Here is a 24457-nt window from a genome sequence, read left to right on the forward strand (position 1 = left end):
GCATACTCTCTAGAGAAAGAATTCCATACGTGTGAGGCTACCACCAAAAAGGCGCTGTCTATGGTACTTGTTTAATAATGATGAACCTTATCAGAAAGGCAGAAAGGAACACTTAAGACTAGGATGGGTTTGTATCAGTGCAGGAAGGCCTTCAAGGAACTGATAGCCTTAGAACTTCAAATGTTATAATCTGCACTTGAAAGTGATCTCATAAATGAATAGGCAAGCAGTGCAACTAGCAACAATGCCTCCTACAAGCATTCTAGCAGGTGCATTCTGTACCAATTGATGTTGCTGCACTCATATGTAGACATAACAACACTGTGTATAGTTGATGCAAGATCTGCTTTCTTCAGATAGGGCCACAACCCAAGCGGGAAACAGACAGTCATACACCTCCATAGATAACGCTGAATCCAGAAGAAGACTCCCAGACTCTATGCTTAGCTTTTTAGGCAAACCTCTACCCCGTTCAAAACCACTTGCAAACTTCATACATCATATATTGTGCAATGCACCACAACACTTACTTTCACTGAGCCACCAAGTTGGGGGAGCCTTTTTTAATTAAGAAAATAAACAACATTAATAATTCACACATAGTTATTATATAAATATTTCATCCTTTCTGTATGCAATAACAAATAATGATTAATGTGCTTTCCCCTTCCCCAACAACTCTGAAGTGGCAGGGGGAAAGAGGATGAGACACCCCCCCCCCCAGCACACACACATTATTAAAAAGGAAGCTGTGCTGAGAATCCACTTCTCTAATACGTGGCATTAAGCATTCTCAACGGCTCTAAATGAGATGAGCTTTGTTTCATCTTTCCCATGGGCAACATTCAGAGCACTGTAGTATGTTAACAATCGTGCATCTTAAAAAGACACTGGGTGTTCAGAGACTCCCTTATAGAACTGTGATGTTAAAATTTTGCCTTGGATGATCTAGTTGGATGGGCCAAAGGTCAGCTGTGTGTTTTGTTTTGTTTTAATGTTGCTGGTCTTAAAACTTAACGATGTATATTCCTAATGTCAACTTATTTCTGTTAGAATGATTAAGCACCAGCAAGGAGAACCTTACACGGTTTGGAAGGGGAGCATTATGGGGTATAATGTTTAAGCATGAGGAAAGAGGCCACTGTCACCTTGAGAGCAGAACAGGTCTGTTTCACAAAAGTGTAAGTATCTTTTTTTTGCATTCCACTAACACTATACCACTATACTTGCTAGACAATATTTCAACTGTGCTTTCCCTGGACACACCCTGGACTGGTGTGGTTCCTGTTGTAAAATGTCATTTTGAGATGAGAAACATGTCACCATTAACTGTTTTGTTTATATTATACTTAAGTTTAGACAAAGCAGGGCATTAAATTTTAGTCCAACACCTTTCTGCTCCCCTTTTGCTATTCTGTTTTGACCTTCAGTGTCCTTACAACAGCACAGTCACTCTTGTTCCCAGCTTTTGTGTGAATTTTTGCCACAGTCTTGTTGAGATTCCTTTTCCCTGACAGCAGCTGCATAGCTTTCCAATATTCCATGACAAGACTCTTTCCCACCAACAGCTAGAATATTCATGAGAATTCCACAGAAGTCATTGAATGTTGGGCTTCACAAGTAATAGGAGATAATCAAACCACTTTGCAAATTAATATGTAGGATGTGTCTGCAGAATTTATATAAATATATGCAAATGTCTTTGTTAAACTGCATTTCAGTGCAAACAAATTTGCCTTTCTGTTACTCAGAATGAAATAGGATTTACTTTAGAATTTCCTTGAGCAGTGTGAGACTGAAGTTACTGAACATTGTAATGGTATCTACACTAGGTACTCAGACCTGTTCAGTTGCTAAAGCTTCTTTCAAGACATGAGGAACTTAGGAGTTGTTACACCTGAAGTTATCGACATTTTCTCAAAGTTACAATTTTGGTCCCTTGATGAAAGCTAAGCCCACTTATGTTACCACAGCGAACATTTCTATGCCTTAAAAATACATGGTAGCATCTTCAGATGATAACCCTGTCTGCTGATTCAATGAGTTAAATGTCTATATGTGTTATTCCACACTTCAACAGAGCAAGGAAGATTGGACAGGTACACCATTTCATGACCCTGCAAGTCCAGAGCATCTGTAATTTTAAGAGCTTAGATATAAGAAGGAATCTGGATATGCTTTGCTTGTTCAAGTGCTGCATCAGGCGCAGTTGGCTGTCCAAGGACTTAGGAGAAATAAAAAACTTGGATGGGGCTAGGGCAGCGGGTATTCTGATAGATCAGTCACTGGAAGAGCCCTGTGTAACACACGAGAGAGAGAGAGAGAGAGAGAGAGAGAGAGAGAGAGAGAGAGAAACACCCTATAATTATACCTGTAAGGTTTTCCAGGACATGATAAGCTCTGTAATCATGGCATATTAAAAAGATCAGCACAATCAGCTCTCTAATAGAGGTACCCAAACATAGGAGAATGTAACAGCAAAATCATTTCCCAAGCTTTCCTAGTTACAGAAGGGAGATGATAGTCTTTGTTGCCATGTTGAGGATCTTGACATAGATGTTGTGGATTAGGGAATGAAAATGTTGCCTTGTTAAAAAGACTTATGGGAAATAACACCCATCCCCAGGTTTAATGTCATTGCTAATGACAAGAGGGAAAGATTGGGGTGTAATTATAAATTGGTTAATCATCTTGAGTGCAGTTAGTGAATACCCCAAATCAACAATGCCTTTGGAATTTTTCTTTTTTTAGATAGAGTTTTGAAATAATGCTACTGTTAGGTCTGCAGCTCTAGGATTAATGGAGACAAATGTGTTTCATTTGGCATAGCTTGGAGAGATGCCCACATGTAATGAGCCACACATTTCCCATTATTGCAATGCATTGACTTGCATTTTTTAAAAACAAACCTGTAGACTCTGAAGTTTATTGCTCCTCTTTCTTATTTTAAAACCCCTTGGAGGCTGACTATCTCATTAGTCCTATAAACCCAAAATTCAATCAGATGAAGTTTAATCGATAGGGCAAAACAAGGTGTGTATCTGGCAGAAAGGACAACTCGTGTCCTCAAGCAGCTCTGAGGCTTAATAAAAAGAAAAAAAAGTCAAATGTTGCCATTAGCCTACATTAGGCTTCCCCTACCCAATAACCTGCATATTTGGATATGAATTATAGCTTCCAGGAAATACCTTTTTACAAAGACTAGTGCAGAATTGCTAAATGAGAAAGGTCAGTTTGTTCAAGTGACATGACTTTAAAATTCTGGTTGATTATCTATAGTGGAACAGATTAACAACTGCATTGGAGTTACAAAGTTTTACTCTAATTCCCTGGTATAAATCTGTTTTTTGTAGGTCAGCCTTCCCCAATTTGATGCTCTTCAGATATTTTGGACTACAACTCCCAACAGCCCCAGGCATGGCTAATGGTTAGGGTTGAAGGAGTTGTAACTAAAACATCTGAAGGACACCAGGTTGGGGAAATCTGAAATAGGTTATTCGACAAACCTGACACTTAGGAAGACGAACTCCTGATGATGATACAATTGAATCCAGGAGAAAGATTGCCACTGACAATATTATTGCAGAGCAGGCCTCAGCCCTGAAAAGTTTACCTTTCAGATAGACCAAGAGGTTTGACGTTATGTGTGAAAGGAGACAGGGAGAAGAAATCACAGGAGATGAGATTCTATATCATATCTCTATCATTCTGCGTGTATGCTATTGGCTGTCAGTTGAGAATTTGTAACATAAAATGGTTGCTTCAGTTGCATAGACTCCACAGGTTGTATCCAATTAAGTTCTACACAGAGTAGACCCATTGAAATAAATGGACCTTATTAATGGACATGATGAACTTTCAGTGGGTCTGCTTCGAGTATGACTAGTGTTGGATACAATCTAGTAAGTCTATTCCAGCAGCCCACTGAGGACTGCCTTGCTAATAGAAGTACAGAATGTACCCAGCAAAACATTGGTACTTCTGTAAGAAAATCCTGCTCACACAATGCACTTCAGTACATCTACAAGTGGTTAACATGCAATTTAAAGTTTTTCCCCCTCACTTTGTTGCCCACATTTTGGGGGAAATCTGAATTAAATTAGGGCAAAGAGTGGGCTGCCAGTTGAATGAGGACATTGTGTGGAAAATGTGAAAAACATGCACGCAGGTGATGCCTCATATCCATTTTAAACTGTCGTGCGTACACAGCCTCAATACCAGCAGTTGGGGAACAATGGTGGGAGGGAACTATTGTCTTCATGTTTAGTTTCTAGCCCTATAGACATCTGGTTGACCACTCTGGAAAAGAAGAAAATACAGTGGTACCTCGGGTTAAGTACTTAATTTGTTCCATAGGTCCGTTCTTAACCTGAAACTGTTCTTAACCTGAAGCACCACTTTAACTAATGGGGCCTCCTGCTGCTACCGTGCCACCGGAGCACGATTTCTGTTCTCATCCTGAACCAAAGTTTTTAACCTGAGGTACTATTTCTGGCTTCGGGACGCGGGTGGCACTGTGGGTTAAACCACAGAGCCCAAGACTTGCTGATCAGAAGGTCGGCGGTTTGAATCCCCGCCACGGGGTGAGCTCCCGTTGCTCGGTCCCTGCTCCTGCCAACCTAGCAGTTTGAAACAACGTCAAAGTGCAAGTAGATAAATAGGTACCGCTCTGGCGGGAAGGTAAACAGCATTTCCGTGCGCTGCCCTAGTTCGCCAGAAGCGGCTTAGTCATGCTGGCCACATGACCCGGAAGCTGTACGTCAGCTCTCTCAGCCAATAAAGCTAGATGAGCGCTGCAACCCCAGAGTCGGTCACAACTGGACCTAATGGTCAGGGGTCCTTTACTATTTCTCGGTTAGCGGAGTCTGTAACCTGAAGTGTATGTAACCTGAAGTGTATGTAACCTGAGGTACCACTGTATAAGCCTGTGACTTGATCCAGCACAGCTCTCTTATACTGATCATTTATGAAACTGTGGACCCATAGGTATTGTGTGTTTACTTGGAAGCCCCACTGCATTCAATGTGGTTATGGGTTAAACTATATTAAAGGCATGTTTGAATCCCATGCTTGAGAGTCCCCACAGTATTTTCTTTACAAAAAAAAAAAAAAGCAGTTGCACTGCCCCCTCATCTGACTGCAACCACAAAAACTAGACCAGATTGAGGTACCCATAGCTACCTTTTAAAAATACAGACATAGATGTGGAGATCCTAAACCCAAGATTCTAACACAGATTAACATGTAGCTTGATGCTTTTTAGCAGGTAAGGATGGTACTACTAATCATGTCTGCATCCTGTCTCATATTAATCTTCTTGTATGATTCAATTGAGTTCTTTACATTAATGTTTTTAAATAATGGGTCAGATTTTGTTAAAACATTCACTGTGCTTTTTGGTTATATTACAGCCAAATCAGAAGTTGTGCCAACTTTTGATTTATTAAGGTATTGTGCCACCTTCCTTTTGCCCACTAAATTGAAAATTCGCAAGACAGGGTTCCAATCCTTTTAAAACAGAAGACAATTGTTTAATTAGTGGAATATTCAGTACTTAATTACAGTAGACAATTAAAGCCAATTAAATTTTGGCAGCCTCTTCACATAAGCGTAAATGGGTCTTTCTGTGATAGATTATGACATGGGAACCCAAGATACAAAATGAAAATACTTCATACATCAGCACTTTGTAATTTGGCAACGAAGTATGACCCCAAAGTTACTAGCCACTGTGAACTGTTTGCCTTAAAACAATGTTTTACTCTTTTCACATATTCAATTTTTTAAAAAAGTATAGCATATGCATGTATATAGCTATACTTGGAATGAACTTTGACTGGAATGAAAATTAAGTTGTTTAATAAGTTAAATGCTTCAAATCAGACTAAGAACTCTGACTGAATTAACAAGTGAAGGATTAATAATTCAAGCTTCTCACCGCTTGGTGACGAGAAGGACTCCAGGAGACATTTCAGTCCGTCTATAAACATTTGATTGCATAAGCAGCAGGTGGCAGCACAGAGCCCCTATTCTATTTCAGTCAGTATCATCCATTTGTAACTACTCACAGAAATATATACTGGGCTTCCACTCACACAGGAGAGCTTTTCAAACCCCCTGAAATGTCATCACCTCTTAAGGTTGGGGGTCCAAAGCAGTATTCTGAGAGGTGTGAGACACTGCCACCTCCCCATATGCATGCAGATACATAGTGGAGTTTGAATCCTGACCATTTATAACAATGATGAAAGCTGTCTTTTACATTTATTTATTTAATGAGAATGAGCCTTAATATGCAATGTTACGCTGCCTCTGTGTAATTAAAAGCAACGTATACATGAGAAAATGCATTTATACAATATACTGTAAAATCATTTCAAAATGTGCACTGCAACATTTATTACCACATATATCAATCAAAATTAGACACATATGAGACTTACATGTGATACAAAAGGAAAAAATATCACAATGCAGACAATTTTTTTTAAAAAAAACACTTTTTCAGATGAAACAAACCTTATTAATGGAACAGTTTTAAAACTGGTAAAAATCAACTAGGTTGACTATTCCACATCTTCTGAACAAAGTCTTTTGCAATTTTTATACAATCACATGGCCTTGCTTTCACAGCTGTGGAAAAATAAAATACATAATATAACTATGTTGTCCTGCTCTTTGCAATTTAGAACTATCATAAAGATATGGTGGCAAAGAGAAAAAAAATATTCAAAAGTTGAGTAAAACAATCAAAATAACAACTAATTAGGCAGGTCGAAGAATGTTTTGTGTGTTTCGTACTACCCCTAAGCCAACACTATTTCTAAACATATTCTCACATAGCCATACAATGCTTCACATTGCACAATACATACACAAAAACTGCAGCTTGCAAAAAACAAAGAGAGTTTAGGAATTAAAGCACAGCTAACCCAATTCCAAAAAGCTCATGAGCCTCTGAGGGTGAGAGGGCTCATCTGCACCATACTCTAGCCCTCTGGTTTGGTTGCTGTTCCCACATATTATGGGATAAGCAGCCTCACATAAATCTAATTAAAGTATGAAGGGATTAATGCCATAGAGTAAGCTCTCCTGTCAGGTTTAGCTAGGCCACTCCTCCTTACATTGGGAGGAGGGTAATCAAACCTATTGTTCCCCTTCAGTCTACCTGAGAAGCTCAAATTGTGAAGAGGTTTTGAGCTGGTTGCTGCAACTCAGACTACATGATTTTACAAACCATTTTTGTGTTCCTATGCCAATAATTTCACCACTGTAACTAATCCAAGTTTTACTGCCGTTGTTTTCTGGCTGATGCATGGAAATGCACATGAAACTGACCTTTGGAGAATTTGTAAGTAAACCATTTTTAAACTTACTTTTTCTAAGCTAGAGGAAGATGGGAACTTTGGAAGGAACTTAGAAAGTCATATTTTAAAGGTCCAATAGCTTATATTTCCATGCTTTACTTTGCTGTATATTTTGTGATTTTAAACTTCTGCTGGGGTTCTCTCACCAAAGAATAGTTGCCCCAACCTTGGATCTTGACACCCAGGAATTCTCCTTTTGTATATCTATATTTTCCTTATAACCAACACATACTGTTTTACAAGGACCACACATGTGTTTACTTTTGTTTTGCATTTTGTGTAACATTGCCATTTTGAATATCCTGCCCATGGCTTTGCGTAAGCAACCCAGATCTCTCCCTGCCCCCCACTCCAAATCTCTTACTATGAACTTTCCAGTGGAAAGAAGGTAAATTCATGTGCTGCACAGGAGGCTTTTTTGTATTTCTGGGCTTTTATCATATTAGATTTATTTGCACATCTGCGTAGAGATGGGTCTTTGCACTCTAACAAAAGAAAAGTACTAGGAATGTTTGAAAACAAGGAAATACAATTCTTGGCTTGTGGTAAGAAGTGCAAAATAGTTGAGAAGCACCATATAAATAGAAATCTAGTAGCAAATAAAAAAACCTTATGTGCTATTTATTTCATCAATAGCTATAATCATAGGAAGGGTTATAATAAAAGAAAGTACAATTTAGTGCTTACATACCAGTTTTTTCTTTCTTTCATCTCTAAATACTTATTCTAGTTTGATAGCTTACTGGTTCTTAGTTTCTTTGGCTTTGAGTAACTCACTTGTTTTTCCTGCCAACATGTTAAAGCATTAAAGCAAATTACATTTACAATTAAGAAAATCAAAATACTTTGAACTGAGTTGCATTCAGCCAAGAGCTACCCTAACAAATGTCATTCCTACCTATTACATATTTTTATGCTGAAATGTTGAAGTAATGAGCATACTACATGTGACTAGCAAAATATCTAAGATATCATTCTAAACGTTTTGATTAACTTAAAACCAATGAATAGGCCATGGAATTGAAAGGTTTTACTATAAACAAGCAAATATTTCAGTCAAAATTACCACGTAATGGAGAATCAGAATATGGGACTAGGAAGTATGAATGATATTCTAGAATTAATTAATTTGCTAAAAAAAACCAAAAACCTCTTATAAACATTTCTGAATAAGACCTTGTTCTTAATGTGGTGCTTTCCATTATCTGTTTTATGTATGAGTCAATACGGCAAATTTCCCTTTCCTTGTTCTTGCACTAACATGCCTATAAATACTATTACTAAACCTTTAACTGCTGTCTTTTTCCACTTCTGTTTGATGCAGATGCCAAGTGTGTTTCCATCTTTGACAAAATCTGAGTTGAGTTTGTATCTTTGCAATGGGATGACTTGTTTGTCTTAGGTATCTTAAAAAAAATAATATTCCGCCATTAATTTATAATCATACATGGTTACAAATGTCCTTGGAAATGGAACTTTAAAAAAATACGTATAGTGTGATGTGTCTTATCATTACAGTACATTCTGTGGAAAACTTTTAATCTTTTTTGCTGTTAATTTTAATTCTTTTTACTTGTTTTTAACTGCTCTTATTGATCATATTTCTTGTAAACAGCTCCAAGTTTTACTACAAACAAAGTGGTGCCATATATAAATTTTGTTAAAATAAATAAACTGGAAAGAAAGCAGATGCCTTTGGCAAGGTAGTTTACATGTTTAGTGCTAGCCCCGAGTATAAGAAAGCTTTGAATTTTACAGCACTCCACTGAAAGTCTGATCATGCCATTCAATATACATTTTAAATGTACATTTTGTAATACGTTTAATTCTCTTTTAAGAGTGTCATGCTAATGTCAAAGACAATATGAGCTGACCTTGCTTTGCCATCTAAGGAAACAAGTAGTTAAAATGTAATCTATGCAGTGCAACCCAATAATACTCTCACTGAAGTTAATGAAAAAATGTTATTCATTTGTCTGGTAGAAAAAGACCAGCATCAAAATAAATGAAAAGGGTAGTCTCACTTACCCTTCAAAAAGCACATAGTGATAAACTCCCAGGCACTTTCTCATCTAGGCACTGATCAGGTTGAGGCCTTATTTTTAACCAGGCAGTATCAGTATGGTGTTCAAATTCTTTTCTAAGGCAGAAGTAGCTAAACTGTGTTGCCCTCCAGATGTTATTGACTCCAACTCCCATCATCCCAGCAAGCATAGGTAACAGTCAAGGATGATGTGGGTTGTGGTCTAGAAACATCTGAAGGACAAGTGCCACATCCTTTTCTAAGGACACATCTGCACAGATTTGTTTTATTTTCTGATGGGCTCAGCAGCGCTAATTAAGCCCATATGATTCCCCAGGCCATACAGCAAGCACACGCAGCCTGAGCTAAGCACCTAATATTCAGATAGGGAAGGAAGGTATTTGTAAGAAACTGCTGGCTAAGCATGGGTGGCACAAACAATACCTAAGACATATACCTGAAATTTGACACAAAATGACCCCCCTTCTTTCTATGCTGTCTTTGTATGAATCGGCAGTATGAGGAAACTTCTATGCTGAAATGGATTAAATACCTTTATTACTTGGTATACCTGTAGGCAGTTGCCCTGCAGATGATGACTAGAAGTCTTAATGGTATCTTGCTGGCATATTCCTAGTGATTCTTTGTGATCTCCTTGTTTGGCCCTACTGTGTACTGAGCTGCATAAACTGTAAGCATTCATTTTTTCTTCTTCAGGTGAGCTTTGTATTTGATTGTGAAATATTCTGGGATTTCCCTCATTCACACCTGAGTGAGACATGCAGGGATGGGATTTCTTTGACTCAGTGGTCAGGGTATTCTGGCTTGTTCTGAAATTTGAAGGTGTATTCAGATGCTGATGGACAACTGATACATGATGCACTGCAAGGTCACTAGGTGATTTCAAAGAGGAATTTAGTCTTATGGATTTGAATTTACTTGAATCCCTGTCTAAAACTGCTCCATTAGCTAAAGCATAATTTGCCAAGTGTCCATAATTCTCATTTTTCTCTTTTAATGCAAGTTTAGTAGACTTAACATTGGCTTTTCCAGTCTGTATCTGAAGAGCACTTCCGTTTGTAGTATTTTTTAATGATGCATCACGTAACAATTTGTTAACTTGATCTGTACTAGGCTTGAATACAGCCAATTTAGCAGCTGTGTTCATTACTTTAGAAGCATTCTGCCTTTTCTTTTCATGGGTGGCCTTTGTGGCCTGCTTATCCATCTGCAATAGCTTTCCTTTAAAGATGGGTATGATTCTGGTAGAATAATTTCTTAAAGTATTATTTGACGTTTTAAAAGATACATTTGAGTTTAGCATTCCTGCAGATTCTTCTGAAGTTTTTTCTTGTTTCCTGCTATACACTTTTCTCCCTGGAGCCTCAATGTTCTTGTCTTCTGCTAGTAAACTGAGATTAGTAAAAATATCTGTTTTTGGTTGGTTGGCTTTAAGCTCCATCTTGTGGCTATTTTCTATAGCACATGCTGAAGGACTGAGCATGCCTTTTCTTGGAATTACTGGTACTTGAGTCAAAGTTACCCTGCAGTTCCTTTTTCCAGTGAGATTGGCTGGTTTGGAGCTAACTTTCTAAAAACCGAGAAACCACAGAGTAATTTGAAATACATTATGTACCATTAACAGGTTTTGTATACAACAATTTTGGGGGGAAATCTGAATTACTTGGGACGGGAAGTGTGGGCTGCTACTTGAATGAGGACAACATCGTGTGGATGAAGTAAAAAAACAAGCAAGCATGCAAGGCATCAAATCAAATAAACTATATAGTTTAAGACTGCTAGGTGTCCTGTCATGTTGGGGGAGGATGCCATATAAATAGCACAATGATTAGTTTCTGAAGTTATTACTAGTTTCTGAAGTTATTACTAGTTTTCCCACAAATCAGTGGAAAACTGCTCTTAATAATCAGAGATCCTAACTAGGAAGACCTAGAATCATTTTAGGCACATAACTATTTGCAGTTATCATGCCAGCAACAAGAGCAACCATCGCATCTCTGGTTGTCACAGTAAAAATTATGTGGGCTGCTTTGGTTTCCACGTGACTGCTGTGTCTGCTTTAGTTGTTCACCCTCTTACTTCAGCCACTTCATATATTATCCCACTGTTATAAGAGCAGAAAGAGATGGCTTCTATGTGCCACAATGGCAAAAACCAAAGTACAGTAGCTGTCTTCCAAAGTTTCTAAAACTATTCCCAAGATCCATTAACAATACATCCAGGAATTTCAACAGGAATATTTAAATAGCCTTTACCTGTACAGATGATTGGGTAAGATCTTTGGTGGCATATAATGCTTTACTTATCATTTTAACAGGAAGCCCACAAATGTGTGGAATGACAGTCTTCAGATCAGCAACAAAAGCACTTAGAACACCTTCTAAATCTACTCTAGGAAAGTACTGCACTGGCTGACTTCGTATGCAACTGAAAGGATATCTGAGTTGGTGTTAAGGACTGAAAGAAATTGTTTGAGAAATATACACAGAGAAGTTGTTGCTTTGTTCCTTGTGCAATGTGTATGATAAAGACGGGGGGTACAATCTCCTGCACAAGGTCTACTGAAATGAATGGAAGCTGCACACAAGTGCCCCTTTCCAGCTCCTGTTTATTGCAACAAGGCTTTCACTGGGAAATTTTCCTTGATTAAGGCCATGCTATATCTACACCTTAGCAAGAATTGTGAAGAATGGAATCACTTGGCAGTTAGCACCAATGACGCTCAAAAGTGTGTGCAGACTGCAAAAAGGCAAACACATAACTGTTGACAATGACCATTTAAACTTTCATTGCAATTGATGCATCTGTGGTAGCAACTGATGCATCTGTGCTGATTCAACTTAAAACTGAAATGGAGCACAAATAAAGTGAAGACAATTTGAATCAAGATTTAACAAAACAAAATAAGTTATGTTCATATGTATTTCAGTTATCTAAAGAATAGTGGTTCTATGTCATGCAGTGCTCTGCAGCTGCTGCGATTCTACATAGAACATTACAGTGCAGCACAAAGAATTCTGTTTCTGAAAAACCCACCCTTTACTTACTTTAAAAAATAAATTTTGGGCCGTTTTTTCAAGTATGTTTTTACAGCTGTATAGCTTCTGCCTACTGAAATATCAGAAGCCAGGTAAAACGTTCTAATAGTCAGGATAATACTTCAGTGTCCTTCATACCTCCTTCCCCCTTCCAATGAATATAAAAACCAGGATAAATGATGCAAAACAAGAAAAAAATATCTAAATTTGTACAGAATTTAGGTTGCAGGATTTAGCTTTTTGGTGTAGAATTTTGATTGTGTGTTTATGTGACTGTTTAAAAAATGATTTATAACTGAAAGAAGAAAGATGAAATTATGTGTATTCAGAGTGGTGATAAGTATTATTTGCACTTAACAAATGCTGAATGGGAAATAGCCTTTTTAAGAGAGTTTTATGTTCTCACTAAAATCAGAGACTTAAAAAGGGCTTATGTTATATTATGACACTTTCATTTACTATGGAACTACTTGATAATTTTAACTACTGAGCATCATTATTTTATGAAACTTTGTGTATTGCAGGTTTGGCCCATAATCTTAGGTAGGTGCCAAAAAGGAGAAACAAATTAATACATAAATTTAAAGTTTATAAAAGATATGTGAAGAGTTGCTCCCCTATCAGTTTGAAGTAAACGTTGCAATAAATCCCAGGATCCTCCGGAAGAATATAGCCATACTGAAGATAAAATATATACATAAATACAAGGAGGTTAAGAACTTGCTATATAAAATAGTCAACATTGAACAAATTATGTATTTGCATTCACTTACCAGATTTTCCCAGTGCAGCTGCAAATCACTATATGACTGGAATGGAGTATCGGGTGGAATTATGTGGCTAATGCTTATGATCTGACCCATTTTCATGCTGTGCAGAAGTAAGAAAAGAAAACTAAAAAATAATAATTCCATGCCATATAATGAAATAGGACATAGTTATTTTCATGATAGATATGAATTGTGCTGGATGATCCTACAGTCTACCCACACCAGTGAGTGATTTACAGCATTGTAACTTAACTTGGCTAGTGGAACAATTTGCCTATTTTACAGGAAGTAGATCAGAAACTGAACTGTCACTCTTTGTTTATAATTTAACAGTAAAATTTTATCTGCTACAAAGCTGTGACATTTTCGACAGTCTCTCATACAGAAAAAGCTGGTAACGCAAATTTATCTGCAGATATCACCTACAGTTTGCTACAGCGAAAATAGATAGAATGAATTTTCCTATGGAAATGTGTAAAGGTTAAAAATAGTATGCAATAAAAATATAGACTTTGAAAAATTCCTTTTTAAAAAAAATAATGAATATGCCAATTGAATTTGTATGAACACTTATGAAAAGTCGACATTGGTCATGAAATGTTTTTTCTCCTTGAGTAATCAATTTCCAAACTAGTCATAATTACTAATACATATTGCAGGAGATGTGTTTTTCATCTCATTAGCATTTCTTGTTGAAATATAAGAACATACCTTGGCAAAACATAGCACCAGTTACTTAAAACAGAGTATTTTTGAATGATAGCATTATTATCACTGTCAAATTTCTTTAAGATGTTTGCTGAAATATTAAATTCTTCAAGCTGAGAATAGAAAAAAATCAATAAAGTAATTTTTCAAAGTATCTGCAAACATATACGGCAAGTAAGTATTATGCATTAAAATAATTAAGGTACCATAAAAACCTATACGGCATTCATCTACTTATTATGAAATCAAAACTTCATGAGTACATTGGCTTATAACCAACACAGCACTAAGCAACAATCTCACCAGTACAAATATTTCTCTTTGCAGAATGGGACTCCCCATCCTGCACACTCACTAAATTTGTTCTGCAGATTCCCCAACCCTCTGGAGCAGATTTGGAGAAGGCTTAGGGTAAGGAAGGGAAAAGTGTCATGAATAATAAATAAACCCCCAATAGGATGCAGACTTGCAGGCCTAGTTAAAATGCAAGTAGAAAACATTGATGTACTCCTGTACCTCAGGTGGTGGCAGACGTACTGTGAAAACTTCGATACTAATGCAGAGCTGAGTCTCTGATACATTGATGTCCATAACTAAAATAAAATTTGTAATATTCAGATAATTATGTCTTTTCATCACATGTACATATAGGCAAAAACATTGTGCTTAATTTTAAACAAAGTTTCCAACCAACAATGTACACTATAGGAATCTGGCAAATCCAAGAGCTTAAGCACGTAGCAAATAGCCATCCCGCCTTCTCTGTGTAGCCCTAGCACTTTTCCTGGCAAAAGGGTTGTTTGCAGCAGCTACAGTTGTTTGAGCTATAAGGGAATTTGAACCCATGCTTGAGGAAAACCATAGTGCTTATGGTTCCAGACATGAATTGTTGATCTCCTAAAGGTCACAGAATTAGTAGCAGTAAAGGGGTATTCTAGGTTTTTCCTGGTAGTTTACTTGTACCTTGTATTGGGGAGTGACATAATATAGGCATTCCTATCATCACTGCATGTTGACAACTGCCTTTCATGCACACGTTATGTGCAGTCATCTTATTGGCCTCTGATTGCCACTTGACAATGGGAAGTATATGCATAATCTGCCTTCATGATGACTGATATACCAGGCTTTTAAAGATACATGACAGGATTCACCTAATAAAACCCATCAGCAAGGGCTTCAGTGTGCCCAATGGGGCTTTTTCCCCTCCTCAGCCCCCCAAAATTGGCTTGGGGGGGTTGAAAGAACCCCCAGTGTGTGGTGGGAGAGGAGAGGGGTTGTTCCATCTGGCAAGCTGATATGCTTGTGCAGCCTGAACATTCGTAATAGCCTGACATAACATTTCACCGAAAGATATCTTCATCAGGTTCCAGCAAAGCAAACACAGTAGAGGTTCAGCTGGTGATCCTCTGTACCTGCATTTGATGCACAAATGATTCCATTATTTTTCAACCACACTGACATGAGTACACATATCACCAAAATAATTTCAGGTCCTGAGAGGGCAACATATATTTTCTTCAATCAATATTGTACTTACCAACTGCATTTTGCTTTCCCCTTTGTGACAGAAAATCTTTCCCTTAACAAATGGAATTGGTACATATTATAAAACAAATATGCCTGCTGCCTTTATAAAGCTTTTACAAATCAGTATTTTGGAAAGGATCTGGTTTCTCCAGTCTAAGGCTGCCTCAAAATAGATTCCTTCTGCAGTATGAAGCTTGGGTTCTCAAACATTTCACCCCCAGGGTCCACTTGAGATGACTAGAAGTTACTGAGACCCACAAGAAACAGAATGGTGGTGCAGGGACAAAGCCAGAAAGATAATGGTGCTAAATGGAAGCAGAGTTTGAAATAATCCATTGGCAATGACGGATATCATTTTCCACTGATATCTAATCCATTTTAGGAAATTCTTTGTCACAGCATTTTCCTTGTGACAAGGAGTTCCATAACTTAGCTTTCCCCAAGCTAAGCACAGACACTTGATCTGGAGGTACTATGACTCAACATCCCAATTTTAGACAGAATTTGCTGATCCAGAGTGTCTAATGAATCAAGGGTTGTCAAACCTTTTGGACCAAGGGACACATTTTTTCCCCCCGGAGAGTTTTGTGGGCACCAGTCACAAAACCTTTTATCTCACTTTTTAATTACCTTCAGTATCTCCTCTTGTCCTTTGGGGTGTGTGTGTGTGGAAACTATCATTACCTTTTCTCTGTCTCCTGGCCATCTTTATTCAGCATACAAGGAGTTGGTGCAGGCATTGGTCCCACCAAAAGGCTATGGCATGGCTAGGGAGTGGGGCAGGCAATTGAGGAGGAACTGGCTAGTCTGTGCAATTGAGCCCCACTGAATGAAAAACACAGTATCTCGAATGGAGTCATGAGAATTCAAACAAGCTGACAAACTTGTCTAGGCTTTTCTTACATAGGATTTTATATGGAAATTAATATGTTTTATTTCTCTGAGTTGTGCTTTATCTTCTTTGAACCTGTAAATGCACAACTGTCATGTCAAATACCATTTGTTCCGGTAGTGAACAAGCAGTGTGTGGTCTGATGAAATATGAACAAAAATTCTTATTCTAGTCATGCTATGCAGTTTAGCTCAGTGCTATTCAGTCAGTGTCCCATGGGACCTTTATTCCTTTTTCTCAACTCTCCCAAACAAGTTAGTACTAGGGGAGGTGACTGCCCAGATCAGAAGGAATATGCAAATATGCATGGGTATTATAAGCATTTTCTAAAGTAACACATAAAATTTCCTTAGGATCACTTGACAAAAGAAGATCTAAAGCTAGCAAATTGGCTATGTATGCAAAATAGAGCAAATATATAACACTAGATAGGACTGTGATTGTCAAAGGTTCAGAATAAATACCTTGTATCAAGAGATGACCAGCTTGGTTCCAATTAGGAGCAAGTTTGGCTATAAGTGTATAAGACAGGCAGGTTTGAAAGACAGCTGGGACAACTCTCTCTGGCATTGCCATCTAGTGTGATAAACCAAAAAACAATAAAAAATACATGCTTTCTCTTTCAAAATATGCTAATCATAAAGCATACTGACACTATATGAAGTTGATTGATCCATGCAGCGAAGTACATTCCACTCTGTCTAGCCGCAGCTCTTTTTTACCAAAGGGCCAAATTAAATGGGGTGACCAACAATTGCAATTGGCAGTTGTGAGACAATTTTCTGTTTGGTAAAAGGGCAGGATACAGATCAGGACCACAGTGTGGGGAGAGAAGAGATGTAATCCACTGCCTCTGCCATGGTTTTTATCTTGATTGTCTCCACCAGGGAGGGAGGAGCTGTTATTTGCAGGAGGGAAGCTGCCATTGGCACTCTCTTGGAGCGGATAACAGCTGGGCAGGTGACCCATGGTGGGGACAAAGGGTAAAATCTTATCTCCCACAATGTTGGTTCCAATCTGAGTTGTTATCCACTAAACAAAAAAACAATCATTCAGTTCCCAGTGATGTGATTGAAATATCTAGTTTTGCCTTGGAAAGTGCTAACACAGCTTCCCAGTGTGCAGTAAATTACACAAGTTATTTTTCTTGGTTCAACAAAATGCAGCAGTGTTGTATACTATTACAATTGTATAACATCTGTGCTAAAAAATGAAGTGAAAATGTAAGCTCTGTACTGAGGTACAGTCCTTCAATAGCCACCAATTTTCATGTTTTCTAATTTTCCTGGTTGGAGAGGAACGGTGGGAGAAACCAGCTAGGTAACCACCAAGGGAAGAAGACTCAGAGCCCAGAGAGTGGTGGTGGGACAGTGATGAGTGGTCAGAGGGAGAAGACTGGTGTTATGTACTGAGTTGAATAGGATCCAAACTGCAGCAGTATGATTGGTCCTAGAACAATAGGATCCAAAAGGCAGCAGTCTGATTGGTCCTAGAACAATAGGATTCAGAAGCAGCAGTCTGATTGGTCCTAGAACAATGCAGCAGTATGATTGGTTGGCAGGAACCACCCAATCATGCTCCAGATAGAAGTGAATCCACAACCTGATTGGCTTACAGTAGAATTCCGGAATTAGCCAATCATGTGCAGCCCATTGTGTAAATAATGTATATAAAGCAGATACTTTGAGGGGACATTCATTCATTCCTCCTCACCACTATGAGCTGAATAAAGAGCATGAAATCACTTTGCGACTCTGAGTATATTTCAACTGGGAAGGGGAGGTATTGGAAGCTGGGGAGGTAACAGGCCTTAGTGAGCTGGGAAAGTGTGTAACAGAGAGAAGTTCCGAATTAGAGGCACAAGCTGAAGCAGAAGGTGGAAGGAGAGAGGCCAAGAGGCAGAGATGAGTCAGGCTGGTGAAGTGTCATGGGTGTCTCCTCCTGCTGCTGCAACAAGCTCCCCTCCCTCTTGTCTCCCTGAACCAAAGGCAGGAAAAGGGTGGAAGAGCGATTGGCGATGCACAAGTCACAGTCTCTGATTGCTTGGAAAACAAACCCTGGAGAAAAGGGGACATAGACAGCTGTAGAAAGGCAGGGACCTTTCGTATCAGCAACTGATTCATGGGAACAAGACCTACTGGAGATAAGTTGCTGTGCTCACTAGGCCTAACACTTCTGTGTCAACTGCGTTTTTGCTAGTAGAGCAAACTTTCTCCATGTGATTTACCGCTAGCTCACTCCTGAAATTTCCCCTTTTCCTTTTCACTTTTCCTGCAGAAAATTAGTTCTGTATTGATAGATAGCAGGTCAGGGGGCAGAAACCTACAAAAACAGTTTTCTGTTGATTTATACTAATAGCAAACTCATTATCCAAATGTGGATTCTTATACAGCCAAAACAACAAGCTTGTGTGAACTGGTGAGGCATTGAACTGGTGATTAAAAAAATAATCAACTTGTGTTACTACAGGTAGTCCTAGGTATACTGCCACCAGCCACTGGACTGGGCATTATAAAGAAAAGTTTTCAAACTTTTCAGAGAGCTAGGTTTTATGGGAGGTATATGTCAGGACCAGTATATACATTTAGCAAATAAACAAAACAAATAAGTATATGCAATTGCTAAACAATGTAACCAGGCTTAGAAAAAACATTTTTATTACTTACTATAGATCTGTTTTTCTCTATATAAGCTTGAAATTTTCCTGACTTATAGAAGAGTATCTAAAACAAGCAAAACAAACAAATATATCACAGATAGATATTGTTTGGATACATTTAATGGAGATAATCTTACATTTTTTGAGAAAAATGCAATTGGTCTCAGTCCCATATGTAGAAATGTTGAAATTTTCTCTAAATGAAAAAAATCACTACAATGAAACTATGTTACTTGGTTTGTTCATGACAGTTGTTTGTCTTTAGAATCTTTCTAAACTCATGTATTTAAGGGAAAGAGAAAATGGGAAGGCACTATGTTTAGTCCCCTTGTGACTTCAGGATAAGACCTTTCCAGAGGGTGGCTGATAAAGGCAACTCTGTCAAATGCTATGGTTGTATAACAAGCTTCTATGGACTGGAAAGTAATAGTCTAATCTTAAGATCAAGGTATCAATGACATGAATTCTGCTAACAATCTTTATCTTTGCAAGCATGTACGTTTGCAGCCCTGCTAAGGAGCCTCATCACTGGCTTGTTCTCTGGCATAATATGAGATAGAAAGAATAGGCGGTTAATGTCACAGATTTAGGGGAGTGCTACTGGTTCAGTCAGGGACGCGGGTGGCGCTGTGGGTAAAAGCCTCGGCGCCTAGGACTTGCCGATCAAAAGGTCGGCGGTTCGAATCCCCGCGGCGGGGTGCGCTCCTGTTGCTCGGTCCCAGCGCCTACCAACCTAGCAGTTCGAAAGCACCCCTGGGTGCAAGTAGATAAATAGGGACCGCTTACAGCGGGAAGGTAAACGGCGTTCCGTGTGCTGCGCTGGCTCGCCAGATGCAGCTTGTCACGCTGGCCACGTGACCCGGAAGTGTCTGCGGACAGCGCTGGCTCCCGGCCTCTAGAGTGAGATGAGCGCACAACCCTAGAGTCTGTCAAGACTGGCCCGTACGGGCAGGGGTACCTTTACCTTTACTGGTTCAGTCGCTTTCGGTGCAGAGCTCGGGGTTGTTGCAACTATGATATAGAATGAAAGGTGAGGGGGGGGGTGGCTTGCTGAATTTTGGCATCACACAGGATGCTGTTGAAATTTGAGACCCCCAGGTCTGCCACTGAATGTCTCCCAGTTTTTCCTCCTCGTTCTTGGCCTCCAACCTAACCAACCATTGTAGCCAGAATGCTTGTTCCTCAGCCATATGATCAACATTTAAATTAAAAATGAGAGGCTTCTCATGCTTTCTGTGGTTGTCTGGGGTCCTATAAGACTTTGGGGTCTTTAGTGAAGAGCCATGTCATTCCAATTGCCAGGGCAACCAGCCTCTATACTTTTCTGCTTGTACAGCTTCACCAGTTCACTGTTGCTTGGCAACTTGGTTTCAGTTCTCCAGATCTTGGATGGCCGAGTGGCAGTTTATTCCCTGGGGAAATCTTGTCCTGGCAAACCCTGACTTCATAAGCTCAGACATAAGTGTGCTCAATATCATGTCCAGGGGATCTTGGACCATCTATACTCTTAATTTATATATAGGTTACCAGAAATATTATTACTGACCGTCATAACCACTGAAATTTGATTCAATGTTCCAGGAACAGGTGAAGAAAGCACATCTTGATGCAGATGCAAGAGTTGCCTAGGTAAAGCATTCAAAACTTGTCACTAACCTCCATGATTCCATACTAGTAAAGCTACAACGCAAAGTACATTGCACTCTACAATTTTTTTTCTTTTAGTCAACGTTCTTTAAGATGTTGCTTTACAGTCGTCTAAGTGTCCTCAGAATAACTGGCCATTAACTATGTATATTCTTTAATTCCATGTATCTTACCATAGATATTACTCATGGAAGTGAAGCACAGTTGATCAATTAGCAGAAAACAAAAATCCTAGCAAATGCAATTTCATATGTATGGATGCAATACCCGGTTCTATATGTAAATTCTACTGGCCCATTCTTAAGACCTGATGTGCCAGCAAGCACAGGTCCACATGGTCTGAGACTAGGCTACAATTTTTAGAGGGAGACTAAGTCAGGGGTCCTTTACTTTTGAAATCATTTGAAGTGATGCATATTGTGATAGTGCCATAGTAACATAAGTTTTGTGATGTTGTAACAAAATCTTTATTGAGTCTTAAATATTTAATAATGTGTATTCATTATTGACTGGGTGCCTAAAACTGGCTTTAGTCAGAGGCAGCAAGTGCTTTATACACTCAGCTTCTTCTTATCATTTTGGCATTTATTAGTGTACAAAGCATCTGAATTGTGAAGAAAGGAAATCAGAACTTGAGCTACAGCAACTCTCAGTCACAACAGAGTGTTCCTTGACTCAGTAAGCTGCAATAGGGTTGTGGGACCCTCTGCAGATAGTCTCAGTGCCTGTGATCTAACCATGATAAGCAACCTATATGTAAAAACATCAATGCATGCTTTCCCCCCAGCATCATCATTCCCCCTTCCGCCATGTGTCCACTATGAACTTCATTAGGATAGCAAAGGTGCAAAAAATACAATAAGCAAATTTCCTTTACCTGCACATCTTCCTTTGTGCTGTTCTAATTTCTGTTGCTGCCAACTGAGAATTCAGTGTAACCTTCACGGCACAGAGTTTTCGCAGCTCAGGCAGACTGATGAAAAACAAAGACTGGCAGGTAACATCATTCATATTGCTTTGCTAGCTACAAGAACTGAGTAACCTCTGACCTATAACAAAGTGGAGGGTGGGGAATGATTATCAGAAAGGGTACATATAAATAAAGGCAAATTAATATAAGAAAGAGGGGGTAGGTGAGAAGAAGTTAGATTTTTCAGTAGCACGTTACTGGGGGAGGATTACTGTGCTGCATTATATGGGGAGCTGCCTCTGAAGACAGTATGGAAACTTATGCTGGTGCAGAATTCGCTGACCAGGTTGATCACCAGGGCAAAACGGTTTGAGCATATCACACCAATACTGGCCTGACTGCACTGGCTGCCATTTAGTTTCGGGCCCAATTCTGGTTTTGACTATAAAGCCTTAAATGGTGCAGGATAACAATACCTCAAGGATCACCTCTCCCCATATGAACTGACACAGACCCTGTGATGATCATTTGAGGCCCTTCTTTGTGTACTGCCTTTTCTGTGGTAGTTCTCTGTGCAATGCTCTCAGCAGGAAGGTTCATCTGACACCTTCATTACATAGCTTTAGGTACCAGGTGAAAACGTATTTCTATAACCATGCCTTTGGCTGATTAAACATTCTATGGTCTTTGAAATGTATGTGTGTGATTGGTTTTTGTTCTCATTTTGTATTTTTATGTTTTAATCTTTGGATGGAGGGCAGTATACAAATTTAATAAATTATCATGATAAATAATAAAATGGCATATGGGACTTCTGACTATAGAGCATGGCACATAGTAGAACAGAAAGCAGTTTTGTGAACATCAGTAGTGCCTCCTTTATTCAGTCATATCAAACAGAGCCAGAAGCAGCACACAAGCTGCTTTTCAGTCCAACTTTTCATTCACCAAACATCATTCTGAAAACTGAATACCCAAATATATGACCAAATAACCCTCAAAATTTAAGTAATTGTATATCACTGGTATTGTTTGGTTATGTATTCAAGCTGATTGTAGTGATGACCAGTAAGAGATTAGAACCTGGATTTACTGAGGGGAGTTGATTGTACAGAAAAAAGGAGCTTTGTGTAGTTTAAATTAAATTCAAATTGTTTCCTAAAAACAACCACCTAGGTACATATTTCTACCTAAAAAACTAACGTGGGAGCACACCAGAAGTCTGAAGGAAAGCTTTCTCTTGAGGCTAGGGTAGGGAAGACTGTTGAAAATCCCTCATCCTTATTATACTGTTGACAGTTATGATATTACGACATGACAACACTAGTAGTTCTACTTTTCTTGCAGTTCTTCCCTTACTTTCCCCCCTTCAGGCCTAACGATAGCAGAAAGATGAAAAACTTGAAAAACGGGAACTAAATCATGCAACCTTTCTCTTACAGAAGTTAATTTTGGGGCAATCTGTTTATTCATATATTACTTGTTCACAATACCCAGTGGTGGTTCTTATATGTGAATGGACAATCACAGATATTCCGTAATCCTACCAATGGGCATGACCCATGGCATGGTGATTCAAAACACAGGCTTCTCCGTGGCAGCACCTTGACTGAGGAAATACAATGGGCACTGAGCCTGTTAAGTTTCAGATGTCAACTACAAGCACTTTTGCTCACTTGGGCTTTAGGGCTGATTTTTTCCCTCAGTTTTTAACAATGTTGCTATTGCGCTGTTGTATAGCTGGTGTGCTTATTATCACATGGTTCCCTGCCCCGTCAGGAGGAAGGGTGGCATATGAATAAAATGGCATTAATAATATATTCAGTGATACTCAGTTGTGTCCATTTACACATTCAGCTGCCTGCAACAAAGTGCAGAGAAATCGAGGGATTCAGGTGCGTGTGTGAAGCAGGCCACTGCGGTTTATGGATGCCTATTGCTGTATGTGTGCCACATTCCTGCTGCCAGCCACCATTTGCCCAGAAAGTCTAGTTTGGCTCTGATGGTCGAGTTGTGAAGAGTTTTGCAGGGCAGCCTTTGAATCTGTTCCAAAGATCTGAGCGTCCTGAGGTAGATCTCTCCTCTTACTGGGAGGGCTACCTCGAAAGGCAGCGGGAAAGCAATCGTAAGGGGAAGAGCCCCAGTGAGAAGCCGAGCCTAAAGGCCACCTAGCAAGAAAAGCGCGGGAAACGTGAGGCGGGGAAGAACGTTACACAGGCAGAGTCCCCTGGAAGCGCCCTCTGTGAGGGGAGCAATCGCGATGACAGAAAGTTGGAGAAAATGGAGTCATGAGGGGGGAGAAGGAGAAGGAACACGATATATGGAGGGGGGGGAGGGGAGTCAGTCGCCTCTTCGACTTTTCTGCTGAGAAGAGAAGGAAACCGGCTCCCCGCCTCATCTTCACAAGCTTCTCAACTTTCCCCTCGCAACTCTCCCGCGGGGTTTAGGAGGGAGATAGTGTGAGGGGGGAAATGACTAAGTACTTTTTTGGGGGGGTGGTATGCGGAACAAGCCCCCGCTTCTCGCAAGGCAGCCTTGGATGTGGCGACGGGCCCCGCGTCCAAAGTTCAGGAGAGGCGCCCGGTTCCGCAAAAGGCAACCTTTAGTCCTGGAAGGAGGCGGCGTCGGAATGAGGAACAGCCCAGCAGCAATGCGACTTCTCATCTCCTGCAGATAACCTATGCTGTAATATTCCCGGGGCCTGCCTGCCGGGAAGCACAAGTGTTCTTCTCCTTGAATCGAGGACCCTTTCCTTATCTCTCTCTCTCTCCCCCCCCCCCTCTCTCTGAAGGTCTTCGCAATTGGTTAAAAAAAAAATTACATTCCTTTTTACTGAGCCTCAGATCACATACAGTGCTGGATTTTCAAAGTTTCCTGAGTTCCCTGCTGTAC

The 24457-nt window shown here is 39.4% G+C and overlaps 1 protein-coding gene across 1 annotated transcript; it reads right to left on the reverse strand.

Annotated features, from left to right (window-relative positions):
- Positions 1 to 6255: 6255 nt before the first annotated feature.
- Positions 6256 to 23283, reverse strand: LOC310766936 (uncharacterized protein C18orf63). Its single transcript, XM_083623571.1, has 15 exons — positions 22738 to 23283; positions 21533 to 21697; positions 20555 to 20633; positions 19016 to 19072; positions 16814 to 16925; positions 15468 to 15509; positions 14444 to 14520; positions 13931 to 14040; positions 13223 to 13319; positions 13051 to 13127; positions 11667 to 11850; positions 9944 to 10981; positions 8654 to 8773; positions 8059 to 8153; positions 6256 to 6633 (listed from the first exon to the last, which is right to left on the reverse strand). The coding sequence occupies exons 2-14, from the start codon at positions 21664 to 21666 to the stop codon at positions 8094 to 8096; spliced, it is 2187 nt and encodes a 728-aa protein (XP_083479697.1). The 5' UTR covers positions 21667 to 21697; positions 22738 to 23283; the 3' UTR covers positions 6256 to 6633; positions 8059 to 8093.
- Positions 23284 to 24457: the final 1174 nt, after the last annotated feature.

This window comes from Podarcis filfolensis, assembly GCF_964270895.1.
Source record: "Podarcis filfolensis genome assembly, chromosome: 7".
Classification (NCBI taxonomy): Eukaryota; Metazoa; Chordata; class Lepidosauria; order Squamata; family Lacertidae; genus Podarcis; species Podarcis filfolensis.